Here is a 17,174-nt window from a genome sequence, read left to right as displayed (position 1 = left end):
TTGTCACAGGAACTTCAAGCTGTTTAGAGATGGTCTTATAGCCTTTACCTTTAAGATGTTTGTCTATAATTTTTTTTCGGATGTCCTGGGACAATTCTCTCCTTCGCTTTCTGTTGTCCATGTTCAGTGTGGTACACACCTTTTCACCAAACAGCAGGGTGACTACTTGTCTCCCTTTAAATAGGCAGACTGACTGATTATGAGTTTGGAAACACCTGTGATGTCAATTAAATGACACACCTGAGTTAATCATGTCACTCTGGTCAAATAGTTTTCAATCTTTTATAGAGGTACCATCATTTTTGTCCAGGCCTGTTTCATTACTTTGTTTTTTTAAATAATTATGTTAATCAACAATTCAAAAGTAATGGCTGTTTTTGATTATTTAATTTTCAATAAATTTTTATTTATTGTTACTTTTGTGAGTTTCAAGTGATTTCAGTGAGAATTGTGGGTTTTTCCTTCTTTAACTGAGGGGTACCAACAATTTTGTCCACGTGTGTACATATGAATATTAGCAGTGGTTTGCACTTTGAGGTAAATCTTCTATATTTATGTTCATAGAAGCAAATATCCAAAAATTGTCCCTGTCACAGCTGATCACTTTGAGATCACGGTTGATTTTGTTTTTAAAGCATGTAAATAACAAAGATTTTGTAATCATTTTTGGTGTCATTTTTCAATGTTTTCCTCATTCAGTGAATGTGTTTGCTTTTAGAACAGGAAATAACAGCTTCCAAAACTGGGAACTTGTGTTTAGAGTGGCAGGGTTGAGGCAGCTGATAGAACTGACGTGCCTTGACTTTCTTGTCAAAAAAAAAAAACCCTTTCAACACAAATTTCCACAAAGTAACCTTGATTAACTCAAAATACAAAACATAAAATGTTCACTACGTTGAAGCCAGTATTCAGTAAATGCACCTCTGGACGCATTTACAGCATTGAGCCTTTGTGGGTTGGTTTCAATCAGCCTGACATCTTTAAACCATTTTAGTGTAGCTTAGGCTGCATACTTTCGCTGTCTTCTCCCAAGTTGCAGATCCCTTTACAAGCTTTCCAGGGCCTGCTGTTGAGATGCACGTCATCACGATGCTGCCACCACATTTCACAAAGTAAGTTGGTGTGTTTGTGATGATGTGCAACAAACTGACAAATCTATAAAAAAAAAAAAACCCATTACTGAAAATAAATGATACTTCTCAATAATAGATGCAATCTGTTTTTTTCCTCCACAAGACTTAAACAGGGGCAGATGATATCCTCTGAGTGTATTAAATAAAGGCAGCACCATCTGCTGTCTGGTTGCAAACAGATCCCTAGCAGTGACATAGCTGCATAATAGTTCTTAAATCTGTCCTTGGGACAAGGTATCATCTAGAGGTGGCTCTTGTCCAGCATGTGATTGTTTTCCTCTTTTGTAAAACCCATGAAAGAGACAAAGGACAACATAAAGAACCAGAAAGTTTGCACAATTCCTACGAGGAAGCACAGGGGGGATATTAAGTGTATGAAATGCACCTTGAGGATAATAGTATTGTTGAACTCTTAAAGCAAGTTATGCATAAACTATTACAGTAATAACTTTTGTTACTCAAACTGCATTAGGATGGACAGCAACACTTGACCTTCAGATCATTTATTTACATATTTTATGGTAAAATAAAAAGGAGATGAGTTGCACTTGGATATGAAACTGCTTACTAGTCATTTGCCCAATTACTTTTGAGCCTGTGAAATTGGAAGAACTATGTAAAAACAGTTTACATAGCAATATTTTAAAGCACAATTTACCGTTTCTGTTGTCAGAATATTATTTGAGTATAAAATGGTGACTAAAACTCCACCCATTAACACGTTAAATGACAGTCCCTTTGTAGTCATTTCCGAGCTGCTGCTCTGGACCCCAAACTGATGTAACTGCAATGTCATGTGATGAAGTCATCCTATATGCATTAAAACAAAAGATGTGCTGTGAATTTGTCAACTGATCAGAGACAGAAGGAACTGAAAGTCCTAAAGTCAGAAGCCACCATGCAGTACAGGGAAAAATCTAAAAATATGTGACCTTTAAAAAGTTTACAGATTACACTGAATGTTATACAAACTCTTGCACAGCTGCCACAATGCCACATTTTTTCCTATCGAGTGAAATCAAGCTGTATCCTTATGTAGTCCTGTGTAACTGAAAACATTAAGTATACATTTATTGTTTAACATAACAGACAAAATCATTTACTGTTATTTGGCTGACACGCTTTGATATTTTTTCTTGACAGCAAAACAGTGTTTCATTAGAAGAAATCATCTTGACTGTTCACTTACTGGATTTTTCAAGTGCTTTCAACACTTCAAGGCTTTAGCAAAGGGATTCAAGTTGCCACTGAAATGCCACAGCTTTCTTATGCAGGTGTGGTCCAGAAATCAGCTGAAAGCTCTGGAAAAAAACTACTAAGTAAGTAAATAAGTCAAGATTTTATACTTTGTTTTGTGAAAACACTCTTTCCACGGTCACTGTGCTCAAAATCACGTGTTCAATTAGTTCTGGACAATGCAGTTACTGAGATGTGGAACTTTCATCACACATGAAGATCATGAAAGAATGAATGGTAATATATTGGAAAACATACTACTTAAGACATAATGGAGTATTTCAGTATATTGTGTAATTTTATACAAGACTTTTGTGGGATGCCAGAACTTTAATTTGGTAGAACACTGTGGACACAACGGTTACGGTTACTGACAAAAAGTCATCGTTGGCATTTGGAAGGACAATGTATATTTTCTGATATTGCTTCCCACAGACATAAACACACTTTTCTGATTTTGAAGCATAGAACACAGCAAATTCATGGCAACGCAGTGAAAAATATCTGGTAAAGAAAAGACTATGACGAAGAGATTATACAGGCTTGTAGTCCAGCTTGGACTCCAGCTTCTTTGAATCAGCCACCTTCCGCACAGCCTTCATGAAATCTTCCTGAGTGACGTACTCACGGTCAGAGCGGATGGCAAATAATCCTGCAAACACACAGGTCCACATAAAAACAGCTGTTCATTGGTAATGTAGACTATGGAAATGTAACTAATAATGAATACAAATGACCATCTAACCTGCTTCTGTGCACACATTTCTCAAATCAGCACCGTTGAAACCATCCGACAGCTTGACAATAGCTTCAAAATCTGAAAATGTCCATGAAAACACAGAAAACTTAATGCTTAGATTATCTCTTCCTCCCTGTTCACTTGAGTAGTGTTCCACTTTCTCAGTGTTAGTTGCTTAGAACATCCATTATCTAGAAATCAAAGCTCTCATATTACTACTGGGATCATTGGAGCACTACTGCACATCTGCAGAAACATAACTCTTTTTAAAAGCACCACTTTAAATGGGGAGAAAAGTTTCTCAATTGATGGTGCCAATGAAAATCAAAAGTTTGAGTCTAAACTCTAAACCTATTCAGAACAGAACAACCTATTTTACATGGCTGTGTATGTGCACTAAGCATACAAAACTGACCAGCAAAGAATGAAGAGATTGGTTGTTTTATAAAGTAACAAAAAACGTGAACAAAATAATACTGACAAAGGTATGAAGACTAATGATATTAATGCTTTACCTAACTTTTATTCATTTGAGGGAGGTAATCCTATTATTTAGAAAGAGTTTTTATTCTAAACCTGCTTTGTCATTTAGGGCAGAATCCTCAAGGCTCCAGACTGCAACTAAATGGTCACATTTTGCGACCAAAATTTGAGAGTGCGAGTACATTTTTCATCTATTCATGCATGTGCAACCAGTAAATTTGCCATTTTTAAATTTTTTTTATTATCATTGATTTTTTTTTGTTGCTGACAAACTTCTGCTTCCACACTTCAGTCCAGTAGTTGACAGTAATGTGCAGATGAGCTGGTTTGCCAACCGATATTAACTTCAAAAGAAGTAAGGAGACGAACACCAAAGAAGAAGAAGGCGGGCCAATGTGTCTGAGAGCGGGGGGGCGAATGACGGTGAAGCTCCTGATGTTTCACAAAGCCTTTCTTTACGTTCAGCCGTCAGCCTTATTTTAAACACAAATTCACCTTTCTGTCCTTCGCTCCTTTCTTGTCCCCATTCCAGCTGCTTATAAGTTTAGACACATCCTTTGCTAGACAACAAGAGCGGGGAACCGTTTTCTTTCGTCTTTACGTGAATTTTCGGACTTTTCGGCAGCATCTTCGTCATGTCAAGAAACCTCATCTTAGAGAAACACTTCCTGTGCTGCTGGAATGGTTACAAGCCTCCGAATATTCGGGCCCTTTTAAAGACGAATATCCAGATATTCGTTCCGCCCCGTAACGTCCAACCGGGTCCACATTTTGCCCTCGTTTAGTCTTTAGTTAAATTGAAGAATTCCCAAACACCGGTCTTCAGCATCTTGTCTTGTGTTTATGCAACTAAGTGAAGCGTGACGTCAGAGTCGGCAGCCACCTGGCCATTCGGGTGGTGTTTACAAACACGAATGGAGGAGCCGAAATGAGCCGAAGAACACGGCGGGATGAGCCGAAATGGGCCGAAGGCGCGGGAAGAGACAATCTCCGAATATTTATATGTGCATATGTTATAGACATATGTGTATATGTCCGACGGCGGGGGGGGTGTATTCGGATATTCAGCTCCAGCCCTAATAAACTGTGAATTTAAAATATAGTTTCTGCATTTATTGTTAAAGTATTTATCAGCAACACAGTGACAATGAGAGGAAATGTGAATATTTACTTTGCAAGTCGATTTTGGTGTGCGCCCCTAAATTTTCTGCTTGCGCTCCTAAAATTTTAAGTTAGGGGCCACTGTGCTCCTAGGAAAAAAAGTTAGTCTGGAGCCCTGCACCTAAATAACACCAGCAACCAACAATAGAAATATTAATGTCTGAGAGCACATCTAATCAGTTTGAGTCACATTGTGATGACAGGGTATGACAGCATATTACAGGCAGCACAGGAGTGTACAGGAAGAGGAAGCAAACTCATCTAGGTATCAGTTTTGCTCACTAACCTATTTCTCCGTGCTTGGTGATAGGGCTGGAATGGATCTTGAGGATGTCCAGACGAGCCTGTTCGTTGGGGAGTTCAATGTCTGTACGACATAAAAAACGACATTTTTTTCTGCTGCGTGTGGACACAGTTGAAAAACAAGATAGACAGTAATAAAGGGAAACCTTACGAATTTTACGGTCCAGTCTGCCGGGTCGCAACAAGGCAGGATCCAAAGTGTCAGGTCTGTTTGTGGCCATGATCATCTTGACCCTGTGCAGTGTGTCAAAGCCGTCCATCTGGTTTAGCAGCTGACAGGACACAGAAAACAAAACAAAGATTGTCTGCTTTCAAAAATTCAACAATTGCAGTGGCTTAAATTGTTTTCCCTTACAGTTACATTCATAAAGCAAAAAAAATCACGCAAGTTTGCCCAATTTGCAGCAATAAAGCCAGTATGTTTGTGTAGATTCTCAGTCATCTAGCTCATGTAATCTGAGGAACTTCAGCTTTATTCTGAACACTGACGTCCCACAGGGTTGCATCCTGAGTCCCCTTCTCTATTTCCTGTTCACCTACAACTGCACACCTGTAAATATTTCCGAAATGAACAGTATTGCTGATGACCAAAAATGTTGCTACGTAAACGGAAGAAAATCTGCTGAGAAGCCATTATTGAGGCTTGCAAACATCCAAGAACTCCTCAAATTTTTCAGGGACACAGTAAAAAACAGTAGAGATTCCACTATGGTACTGCATTCTATTTGCGGAAAAGGCATGGGCAAATGAGTTCAAATGGATGGTATCATGAACAAGAAGGTCGACCCAACATATTGGTGCATCATGGAATCCCTTCTGGATTGAACCTGATTGATCGTGGGTTCATATACTAAGAAGACAATGACCCCAAGCATACTTCACAGCTGTGCAGCGTGATCAAGAAAATAGAATCTGGAGTACTGGAACTGGTGAACTGGCAAAGTCAAAGTTGAGATTTGAATACTACTGAACAGATCTGGGATTTGTTTCAAGCTTCATCCAAAGCGAGTCTCTGGGAACAGCTGCAATCTATGGAACTCATTAACAAAGGAGTCTGTCAAAAAGTACAGAAAAACAAAGCAGCAAGAATGCAAGCTGTTATCATGGTCAAAGGAGATCATACAAAATATCAAGATTTTTGGTTAATATCTCTAGATAAGGAACATTTAGTTGTTCTGGTGTCCATGTCTACTCTCACTTCTAAAATGAAGAAATTAGCATCATTATCATCACTCATTACATCATGTAAATAAAATGCAAAATGGCACTAAACAGCTGCATATTTATGACAGCAGGGGCTGTTGTTAAATGTTTCCTTCTTACGATAGTCCAAGACACTGCAGTGATTCAGTTACCTCCATAAGAGTCCTTTGGATCTCTCTGTCAGCAGAGGTTCCCTCAGAGAAACGACGGCCCCCTACAGGTAACACCAAGCACACACAACAAAGATTCAGAGCCTTGAGTGGAGTTTCTGAAACACAGTTCATGTAAAGCTAAAACAGACAAATTTCCTATTTTTAAGTCTTTCAGATTCATTTTGTTTTTGTACTCTACTGAATTCATATATTAGTTTATCTTAGCTGTTGTATATTAAGTCTTTGTAATTGCATTTTTTTTTTTACTTTCTTTAAGCTGGATTAATACTGTAGATTTCCTTAGCAATTAATAAAACTCTCACTCTAATAAAATTACATCTTCAAAAGCAGTATAGAAATCCTGGAAAAGAAACAGTTAACATATAAAACTAAACATAATTTACATATAAAACTAAACATAATTTACAAAACCACAGGATGAAAAAAGACCAAACCAGGTGCTTCGCATCACTCACCAATGGCATCTATCTCATCCATAAAGATGATGCATGGCTGGTGGTCCCTGGCGTAGTTGAACATCTCTCGGATCAGCCTAGCACTTTCACCAATGTACTTGTCCACAATGGAGCTGGACACCACCTGCAGCACCCGAACACAGATAGTGTCAGCTGACTGACCGCCCGGCAATGTGGCTACACATCTTGATGCTGGTACTGACACTTACCTTAAGAAAGTTACAGTCAAGTTGACTAGCCACTGCTCTGGCAAGAAGAGTCTTCCCAGTGCCTGTTTCATAAAGAAATTATCACTACGAGATACTCGATAAAGACAATCGACCAACTACTTTACAACAGATACCAATGTGTGCCATGAAAGCTAAATAGATAATCTTATAAAACATTCAGGGAAGTGCTTATGATTCAGAAACTCGTACTGTACTCATAAATGTGACAAGCACAAACAGATGCCTCTGGTGTGTGCTGTAGCCTTATAAACATAGGTGTAATGTCATTCATTCTAACCTGGAGGCCCGTAGAGCAGACAGCCTTTAGGGGGAATGATCCCCACCCTCTGAAAGAGCTCAGGGTTGGTCAAAGGCAGTTCAATCACCTGCAACACAACAGCAATGTTTTTGACTCAATGGACAGAAAAAAATAATCAAAATCAGTGGTGGTCATCTTCACGCCCTTGTAATCTAAAACAGAATCCTTCTATATCCACCATACAAATGTCATTTCGGAAAAAATATATACAAGCCCCTGGTAACACCATTTCACATGCTGCAAAACATGTTGAAGCTGCCTACGGAACACGCATAATTAAAAAAAATAAAATAAAAAATGGAGAGTCTGACTTGCATGATTTTATTATTGAGGGCTTTTTATACCTCTCTCAGCTCACGGATCTGTTCAGACAAGCCTCCAATCTCAGAGTACGAGACGCTGCCAGGATCTTCATGGGACATGTTGTACACCAGTGGGTCCACTTCCCTGGGCAGATACCTTTCAAAGAACAGGACACTCATGCTGACGTCATACAAACACATTCTACCAGCTGTGTGCATGGTTTGCTCTTTATCAAACCACAATGCATATGTTTTTTTTAAATTATTAACAGTCCACAAGTAGTCCAGAGAAGTCATCTGGTACAGATATGCATACTAGGAGACCAACAGTATAATTTCTCCCACATTGCTGTTTGCAATGTGCAAGTAAAATATGACAGTTGGTTGTTGTAGTTTTTGTCCTGTCTCACCTCCACTGTGTTTGGCTGGCTCATTAAAAAGTGACAGAAACAAGAACAGCATTTTACCCAAGGCTGTACATTTCCCAGGTCTCCCACACCACAAAAAAAGAAAAAAAAACCCCACTAAGCACAGCACTTAGCATGGAACCGACACTCAGCACTTTGTTATACTGCTGAGGCTTATACCATAATGTAAATACGCTGCTTTATAATGGCTAATAAATGAAACAAAAGGGGAAAAAAACATTTGTTCGACAGGCCTAATATTCAAATATGATTTAAAAAATATTGCAAAACAAAGGGGAAATTCTTGTCCGCGGTTTGGTGGAAAAAGACTGATTAAGTGGTTATTCTCTCTGTTTTTGATTATGGTGATGTCATTTATAGGCATGCTTCAGTCTCCGCTGTTAAACATTTAGTTCATCATTCTTTAGATTACTGCTAATTTTTATTGTACTCATCATAAAAAGTTAGTTGGTCTTCTCTTGAAAGACAGGATAAGAATATGTTGTTGTTTATTACTCCAAGGAGGTGGAGCAATAAATGATCGCCATATGTTTGACTGTTAGCAACACTACTCAAAAATGGAATAACGGATTTGGATGAAATTTTCAGGGAAAGTCAGAAATGACAGAAGGACCAACTGATTTGATTTTGGCAGTGACGCAGCTTATAGTCTGGCTCCACGGATTTGTTAAAGATTACTGTATCATTGTGAGATAGGCACAGTGTCACTGTGACAAGTCAACATTATTTTAGCTGCCTGCTGATGATCACAATTGCAATCCTGCTACAAATCGACCATTGCAGACTTATCGGGACACATCCAACAGAACTGAGACAAGGAACAATTGATTAAATTGTGGGGGTGTTTCCGAATCCCATCAATTCCTGCCGCCCACAACATATTTTGGCCATGCAAATTGGTATCCGTACATAACCTACACATACATAACACACACCTGTGGTCAGCGCAAGGTCATTTTGTTTGTGGGTACATCTATATTAAATGGCCACATTCTATGTTGCCGTGATTTCTGCCACAGAAGTTTTTTCAAGATTTCAGCCGTCGGAAATGATACGACTGAGCAGTCTTGGCAGAGTAATGCGCTCTCTGAGTGCTTTTCTTGTTGGCAATGCCCTTATTGGAAAGTTATCATCTTACATTACTGCTATATAAGACTGGTGTTCTGGGCCGTATGACTGGTCTAATGACTGGCTTTTACTGCAAGTCCCTCTATACAGAGCTTGGAAGATCTTTAAATTGTTACGCTCCAGCAAGCTAGAAATCTCTACAACACTTAATTCTGTGGCAACGCCTTGATCAATTTAAATTTAAGATCACTTCGCTTCTGTTTCTACCCATTTTGATTAATTTATCATTTTTGGATCTTATATCCTTCATCAAAGTATACAGTTCATTGAAGGTTCTTGTTTCATTCAGTTAATTGTACCTGCAATCTGTTTAATTGTATTATTTATTTTCACCACATATATTTTATTATTTGCATCCTTTTTTGTTCTTCAGAGAGAAAGAGCAGTAGCAGTTATTCACACGGAAAATGCAATGATTTTATGAGGGTGTTGAGCCCTTTATCCAATAATTAAACAGGATATGTGTGATTTACCACTGTAGCTTAATTTCCTGGGGTAAAACACTGACTTGCACATAAAAGACCTTCAGCTTGAATTCCATGCTCTCTGCAGCCTAGTTTGGTGGCACACATTCTTTGACAACCCTTTGGTGCTGATTATTAAACACTGCTTTGCTAATCTGGGGAGAGAGGGTGCTTTAATGCCAAATACCAAGATGCAGACAAAGCAGGAACACATTTACCATTAGGTCATTTATTAGCCCGAGATACTGTGTACCCGTTTCTAAGTAATGATCATATCCACCCTACCTCATTATAGTGAGTGTAGTCATGTCCAACGCCACTCTTGTGCCTGGTTTCAGCTGTGACTTGTCCAACTAGGATAAAAAATATTACAGATTACAATTCACATTCTATATCAAGAAGGAAACTTTTATTTTGATTTGTCTATGTCTTTGCCACATAATGAATTTACTGTACCAGTTGAAGCAAATGCCATCAAAGCTCCAGTCGACCATTACTTACAGTTGTGAACAAAATTTTACATACACATATTAGAAAAAAAAAACACAGCGAGAGAACATGAGGTCTTTAACTCCAAGAACACTATACCTAGTATTATGCATGGTGGTGGTGATGGTACAGTTACTGTCTGGGGCTACTTGCTGCCAGTGGAACTGGTGCTTTATACACTGACACAAGTAAATGAAGCAATGAAGGACGATTTCCTCCACATTCTTCAACACAGCTTAAAATCATCAGTCAGAAGGTCCGGTCTTGGACACAGTTGGGTTTCAGAAGTGTTCTATTGACCAATCAAGTTCCATTCATCTACAGAAGACTCATCGCGTCAAAATAATTAAAATGATTTAATATCTCACACCTACCTGTCTACGACATCCAACCACATATCTGGGGCCATTGGTGGCCTTGACAATGACTGGAAATAAAGCAAAATACAATAGCATGTTATGTCTAAGTTAGATAATTCAGGGTGTTCACAGGGTGCTAAGCTTCAAGAGACGTGGTCCTACATAAAACTAACTTGACATAGAACAAATACTGGAGAAGCTGGCATGCAGGAAACAAAGGGGAGAGAAGAGATAAGAAAAAAAACAACTAGTTCTGCAAATGATTTTTTTCATTGTCGAATAATCTGGTGATCGTTTCCTCAATTAATCAATTACGGTAGTTGGTTGCTCTCTATGCAGCATAAGGATAAGCTTTTATTCCAAGACACAGCATCTCTATGACAGAATGGCTGTCATGAAGCAAACCAAGTACACACTATGTTGCAAAAAATAATGGACCAAGGGAAAGTAGAGTGATAGAAGCTACAATTCAGGAACAAGGCAGCTTTCTACACCACAAAGACTTAATGAGCTTGTTGAATGTTGTCCCACTCTTTCTGAAGGGCATTTTGGGGGGGACAGGACTGTATTGTTAAAGACATCAATCCATCATATGGCAGTTTGTATGCTGTGCCATGCCGTCTTAAACAGTTCCTTAGACGACTGGTGTAGTTACGGACATTCAAATGTTTGACTATGGCTCTAAGTGACATATCAGGATCCAATAGCCCGTGTCTTTCCTTTAACATCTGAGTAATCATGTCAGCTGAATAAAGCTGTATTTTAAGGTGGCCTTCTACAGTCACTGGTCAAAGGAGTGTCCATGAGTTAGTAAAATCTAATCTGAACAGAAATGAGATCTAGAATTTATTGTCATTCACTAATTATTTCTCCAAAAACTTCCCAGAGAGCAAAGGAGTTTCTGTGCCAAAACGCTTCTCACTCATTTTGCTCTACATTTCAAATCGATTAGGCTACAAAATGAAATATCCATAACAATAAAACTTCACTACACTAACAGATAAAATATTACCCGTAGAAAAAAATGATCAGAATCTAAGGCAAAAAGTCGACAGTGCTCTCATACAGTCACAGTTTCTCAGTTGCACTGTGGAGAGTATGTCTGCATAAGGCGGTCAATAACATTAAGAGAAATCTGACCAATGCCTGAATTCTGTCCCTTTAACAAGTTGATGAAGCCTGTAATTTTAAGTATATCATGTTTGAAATGATCTTAAATAATGACCTTAAACTGTAGCTTTTTCCAAATTACATAATGCTACTGATGACAAGACAACAATGACAACTGGATGCTGACATGTCAATTACGATCATAGGCAGGAACTTGGTTGGACAGAGGAGCTGCTACAATGAGGGGCTCATCTCACTGTACTGCAGGACTAAACGGTACATAAAATTCTTTATCCCCACAGCCATCTGACACTATAACACCTTGGTCAAGGACAGTGGCTCATGACTTCAACTGTTGGCTGCTCCATCAACTGTACTGTAAAACCCAACAATCTTTAGTGAGCTTGGATCCAAGAACCCCTCCTATATGCTTATTACTTCTATTTGATTTCTATTTTTTTAATACTGTACTTATACTTTGTAATATTAGTTTTTGTTGTGAATATCAGCATAATTTTGTACCTTATTGCTTCTGTCAGCACAGTTTGCATGTTACTTTGCACATTAGTTTTCCTATTTTTTTCTTAAACATAACATGTGTGCTACCTTGAGCTTCCTGAAGCGTGGGACAACATTATAGGAGCCAGCAACGACCTCATTAATTTTATGCATTGCACATGTGTGCCAGCACATGATGCAAATAGTGTATACAATTGTTACAAACTGGCGATTTCTGTTGTATCACCTCCACTCCGTCTATTATAATTTCCAATATATTGTGAGGTTTTGGTTGTTTCAGGATGTCCATTCTCTTTTAGAGATTCAATTTGTTGGAAAAACACATACTTATTTCACTATGTTAAAGAGAAAGGATAGACTTGAATGAAATAAAGCACTGTGTTACATTCCAGTCATGGTTTAGTTTCTGTTTGCGTCTATTTGTTAACATGAATGAACTAAAACCAAGCAAGCTCAGTAGATAGATGATAAAGGAAAACAAAAGAACCAGAGGGGAGCAGGCCAAATAATGCAATCAATTGGACAAGACTGCGAGGACCAAGTGGAGCAACGGTAGACATCAAGTTGAGCTTTAGGCATTTTGAAATATCCCATATATCCGACTTGAGTTTACCACAGCTCCCTAGACAGGACATATGTAAATGGAATATCAGCCAATAAACTTACATTTCTCCTCAGTGAGTTGTTTGAGCACTTCTCCAACAATCTGCAAGGAAGAGACGTGGTTAGCAAAGACAGAATAAATGAACCTCTGATCCTCTCTATTCTGGTGAAAACTCACACTGCACATGGAGAACAGGCAAACTTCACACAGAAAATCCCAGGCCCAAGCCGGGACACCAGTTAGGGATCTTATAGCTGTGAGGCGACAGTGCTAACAACCACTGTGCAACTCTCCAAGCTGTATGTTTTATTCTAATTAAGATGATAGAAAATGGATAATATATGATAAACATCTTGGACAATAAAGAAAGCAAATAGCCCCTAAGAAAACAATATTAGCATGTCTCCATATGTACAATTGTGAACAAAAGTTTTCATACACTTGTAAAGACCACATATATATCATATCTTGAGTTTCCAATGACTTCTAGAACTCTTAACTATATAGTTATAGAGACAGGCAAAGAATCCAAGATGTTTGAAGTCCAGTGGGAAGTTTCCGCAGTCTGTGATGATTTGGGATGCCGTGTAATTAATTATCATTAACATTTATTGACACATTGTTACATTGCTATTTCCTTTTTCAGCAGGACTTGGTACCTGCTGATGGTGCCAACACTGCTCCCAAATGGTTTGCTGACCATGATATAGCTGTCCTTAATTGGCCAGTCAGCTTACCTGACCTGAACCCCCCAATAATCACATATGGGATATTCTCAAGAGAAGCTGAGAAACACACGACCCAAAAATACAGTATCCGGACCCAGACTTCATCCTTTACGGACTCGGACCTATAATCAATAAATTTTAAGGGGATGCTTCTATTTTAACCGCCACAGCTTTTCAAGTGTTTGTGGCGCTGGTTTAGCAGATCAGAGACTGAACTATGAAGGCAGTTTGACATAGTCAGGCTTTCTTTGTGTATGTCGGCTCGACAAAAACTACAACCCCAGTTAGAGTTAACAGGGATGAAGGTGGTTTTCAACTTTCTTTGATAACTCAGACTTTCTGCTTCAAACTCGTCCACACAAACAGAAGCGTTTAAAATTTGACTCATTTTCTGCACAAAACGAATTGATCATGTTCATATATTTAAACACGATGTTGTATTGAAGTGCATGTAGGTCTGACATTGTGCCACAACGAAGGAAATCATTTGAATTTGTGGCCAAATCAAAGCAAAACTAATGTTATTGATTGAATATTCTCTGTAATAAATACTAATAAACTAATCAGTTTTATTATTTGTGTTTTATCAGTTGCAGTACCAGCAGTTCAAATGTACTAAAAATAAAATCATATTTATGCGATTCCTGCATCACCAACAACATACATGTCGGGCTCCCATGGCTTTGAGTTGTAGTTGAATACCCCGTTACTATACTGTATATGTACAATACACCGCAAATGTCTGCCTGTGTTCCATCAGTACCGTTATTTCTGTTGCACAGCGTACTCACTTCCACTTTTGAGGTTGTAATGAGCATGTCAAACATGGGATCTGATCACTCAATTGATCGCCAGAATAATTGATAGAATATTAGATAATTAAAACACCTGATAGCTGCAGTCCTAGCTGCTACCGAATCAACCTAGGCTTAAATAATGCCTCAGGATATATATGTATGAATATGTTAAAGGGGAACTTTGGTTTTTTTCAACCTGGGGTCTGTTTTCATATGTCATTTCATACATGTGAGTGATGGAGAAATGAATTTTCGACATAGCTCCAGTATTCAGCCAGGCAGGCAGCTTAGCAGCTCAGCCAGACTGCCCTAACATGCTTTTTTTTCCCCCCACACTGACCGGCTCAGATAGTCTCAACGAGTGTCCCACAACATACTAGAGATGAGAAGTGAACGAAAACCTCCACATTACTTGGCGATCGCTATTTGTTGTGGTCTGTATCCAAATCTTGGGACACTAGAAAGCAAATCCGAAATCACGCGACAGCTCACGCCAAAACACCAGTTTGAAATCGCGTAAAATCGCGTGAGCTATCACGCGATTTCGGAACGAGATTTGCTTTCTAGCAAGTGTGGGGGAAAAAAAGCACATTAGGGCAGACTTTGACGCGGGGGGACAGTTGCCCCATACTTTTCCCTAGCTGAGCTGCTAAGCTGCCTGCCTAAATACTGGAGCTATGTCGAAAATTCATTTCTCCATCACTCACATGTATGAAATGACATATGAAAACAGACCCCAGGTTGAAAAAAAAAACGAAGTTCCCCTTTAATGATAACAATAAGAATAAAAATAGCATACTGTTCAAAAGTTAGACATTTCCGTACTTGACTGATCTTAGAAAAGACCATCATAATTTCAGAAATTGTATCTCTGAAAAAAAACAACTACCCACTAAGTTAACTTTGTTCCTCAAGTTAGTTACATACAGTATGAAAACCCAGAAGTCAAATGTACACTGCTCTCTCCAGAAGGAAACCTCAACGATGACACTGACGGGTTATTTCACTCATGTCTTCCTGCATATAAAAGGCACCAAATGGACATGCTGATCAATTAAACAACAGGAGTTTCGCCAAAGGGGGTCTAGTTCATGTATTTTTGTTTGGTAGATAACGTTTGGCAGACAATCAACATTGCCATATGCTTTGGTGGCTCCAAACATGCAATAATGCCTGCCACCCTATACATGCTACATTACAAAGACCAAACACCTATCATCTTAGTGCCAACTGATCTTCTCAAATTTCAAATAGATATCCGCTTCTTCAGTAGAGTGGCTACTGCATAATGCAATAATATGAAAACTGTGGATAATACAGCCTTAGTCAGAGATGATGCACACTGCAAATGGCTACTGTCTCAAATTGCAAGAGAAGTAAGTTCTATGAGCAACCTGTTAAAGCCACAACAACCCAGAATTGAACTGGCTACAGAATCAAAGTTAGACAATATTCTTACCTGACCAACACTTTGGAGAGCCTTTAGGTCATTCTCTGATTTCTCGTATTGCTTCGTTTGTTCTCGCAGCTGTTCTCTCACTATAAAACAATAATTATGAAAAAAGATTTCCATCTTGCATTGTTTATAGCCTTAAAGACAATTACATCCAAGAATTAAACTGTCTGCTTGTCAAATTTTGAAGCACGTACTGTCGACATGCCTCTTAATGTCTGGGATATCAGTCCAAAATTTGCGTAACGTGAAGCTTTTGACAACGTAAACAAATAAGGCGATGCAGTATGTGAAAACGATGACTACAAAAACTGACATAAAGTACTAAACCAACTGATATGCAACGTATTACTGCTGCTCTCTACTGCTCTTAAGCTAAGCTAGTACTGCTAACGACAACCGGTTTACTTCTATTCATTTCAACGAAGATGCTAACTGCATGACAAAGCACTAGCTAGCTGATCAGCTAGCCGATGTTGGCTATTCAGTATCATTTTTCTGTTTAAATCAAACAAAATGTTTTTCGCGAAATCGGAAACGTAAAGTAATACTGAGCATTACATTCTTTCAATCGTCCATCAACTTCTTTGTGTTCCAATAACTTCTTTCTGTAGTCTTGCAGCGCTTTTTCTCTTGTGTCCGCCATGACGCCTGCAGTAAATGTTGCGCTTCCTTGTTCTTCTTTGAGGTTTATTGGCGATTGGCAAACAGCGAATCGGTGCATTACCGCCACCAACTGGTGTGAAGCGTGTCTTCTTCTTCGTCGTCGTCGTTGTCTTCTTTTACTTCTTGTGTTTATTTATTGTACATTGAGGAGATTCTAGACATATACATTGTATATGTCTGGACATATACAATGTATATACATTGTATATGTCTGGACATATACAATGTATATGCATTGTATATGTCATATACATTGTACATGTCTCTGGAGGAGATCCTCAGAAAATGCCAGCAACATTCATGTGTCAGCAGAAACATCCAGAGGACATTTTACTTCACCTTCACTGAGGGTGTCATTACTTTCCTTATAACCTGCTTGTTTGACTCATCAATCAGCTTATCAGACTCTGTATGAGAAGGAGACACTGGTATAGCATAAGGACAGTGAGCAGGATCCTCCAGGACAGCTCATATGCTCTGTTCGCAGCGCTTAAACAGTTCCTCTCAGCAGTGGCAGGGGCTCATGTCAAACCTCGAGACCCTGCCACACCTGTATGTTATATGTTATGAAACCATGCACATCAAACACTAACTGTAAAATAAAAAAATAAACTAAGTACATAATTCCCAGAAAGATGGATATAGCAAACAGCTCTGAAAAATGAAGGCAGCCCAGAGGTGTTAAAAACCTTCATACCAAAATACCTGTCCTG

At 38.7% G+C, this 17,174-nt stretch overlaps 1 protein-coding gene across 1 annotated transcript; it reads right to left on the bottom strand.

Annotated features, from left to right (window-relative positions):
* Nucleotides 1–2,179: 2,179 nt before the first annotated feature.
* On the bottom strand, nt 2,180–16,500 carry psmc6 (proteasome 26S subunit, ATPase 6). The gene is made up of 14 exons (XM_022205128.2): nt 16,357–16,500; nt 15,802–15,881; nt 12,880–12,919; nt 10,600–10,652; nt 10,022–10,089; nt 7,759–7,873; nt 7,394–7,481; nt 7,096–7,157; nt 6,887–7,010; nt 6,411–6,472; nt 5,207–5,327; nt 5,039–5,119; nt 3,115–3,186; nt 2,180–3,021 (listed from the first exon to the last, which is right to left on the bottom strand). Exons 1-14 carry the CDS (start codon nt 16,439–16,441, stop codon nt 2,903–2,905), a joined length of 1,170 nt encoding a protein of 389 aa, XP_022060820.1. The 5' UTR covers nt 16,442–16,500; the 3' UTR covers nt 2,180–2,902.
* Between the last annotated feature and the right edge of the window lie 674 nt (nt 16,501–17,174).

Source organism: Acanthochromis polyacanthus, chromosome 16 (assembly GCF_021347895.1).
Source record: "Acanthochromis polyacanthus isolate Apoly-LR-REF ecotype Palm Island chromosome 16, KAUST_Apoly_ChrSc, whole genome shotgun sequence".
In the NCBI taxonomy this organism is placed as follows: Eukaryota; Metazoa; Chordata; class Actinopteri; family Pomacentridae; genus Acanthochromis; species Acanthochromis polyacanthus.
The sequence above is the reverse complement of the archived record's forward strand: the minus strand, read 5'-3'. Positions and strand labels throughout refer to the sequence as shown.

Coding starts and splice junctions, on each gene's coding strand:
- psmc6 (XM_022205128.2), bottom strand. CDS start 16,441: ATGGCGGACACAAGAGAAAAAGCGCTGCAAGACTACAGAAAGAAGTTA. Junction 5,120..5,206: donor CAGACTGGACCGTAAAATTC/GTAAGGTTTCCC, acceptor TATGTCGTACAG/ACATTGAACTCCCCAACGAA. Junction 3,187..5,038: donor CACCAAGCACGGAGAAATAG/GTTAGTGAGCAA, acceptor GGACATTTTCAG/ATTTTGAAGCTATTGTCAAG.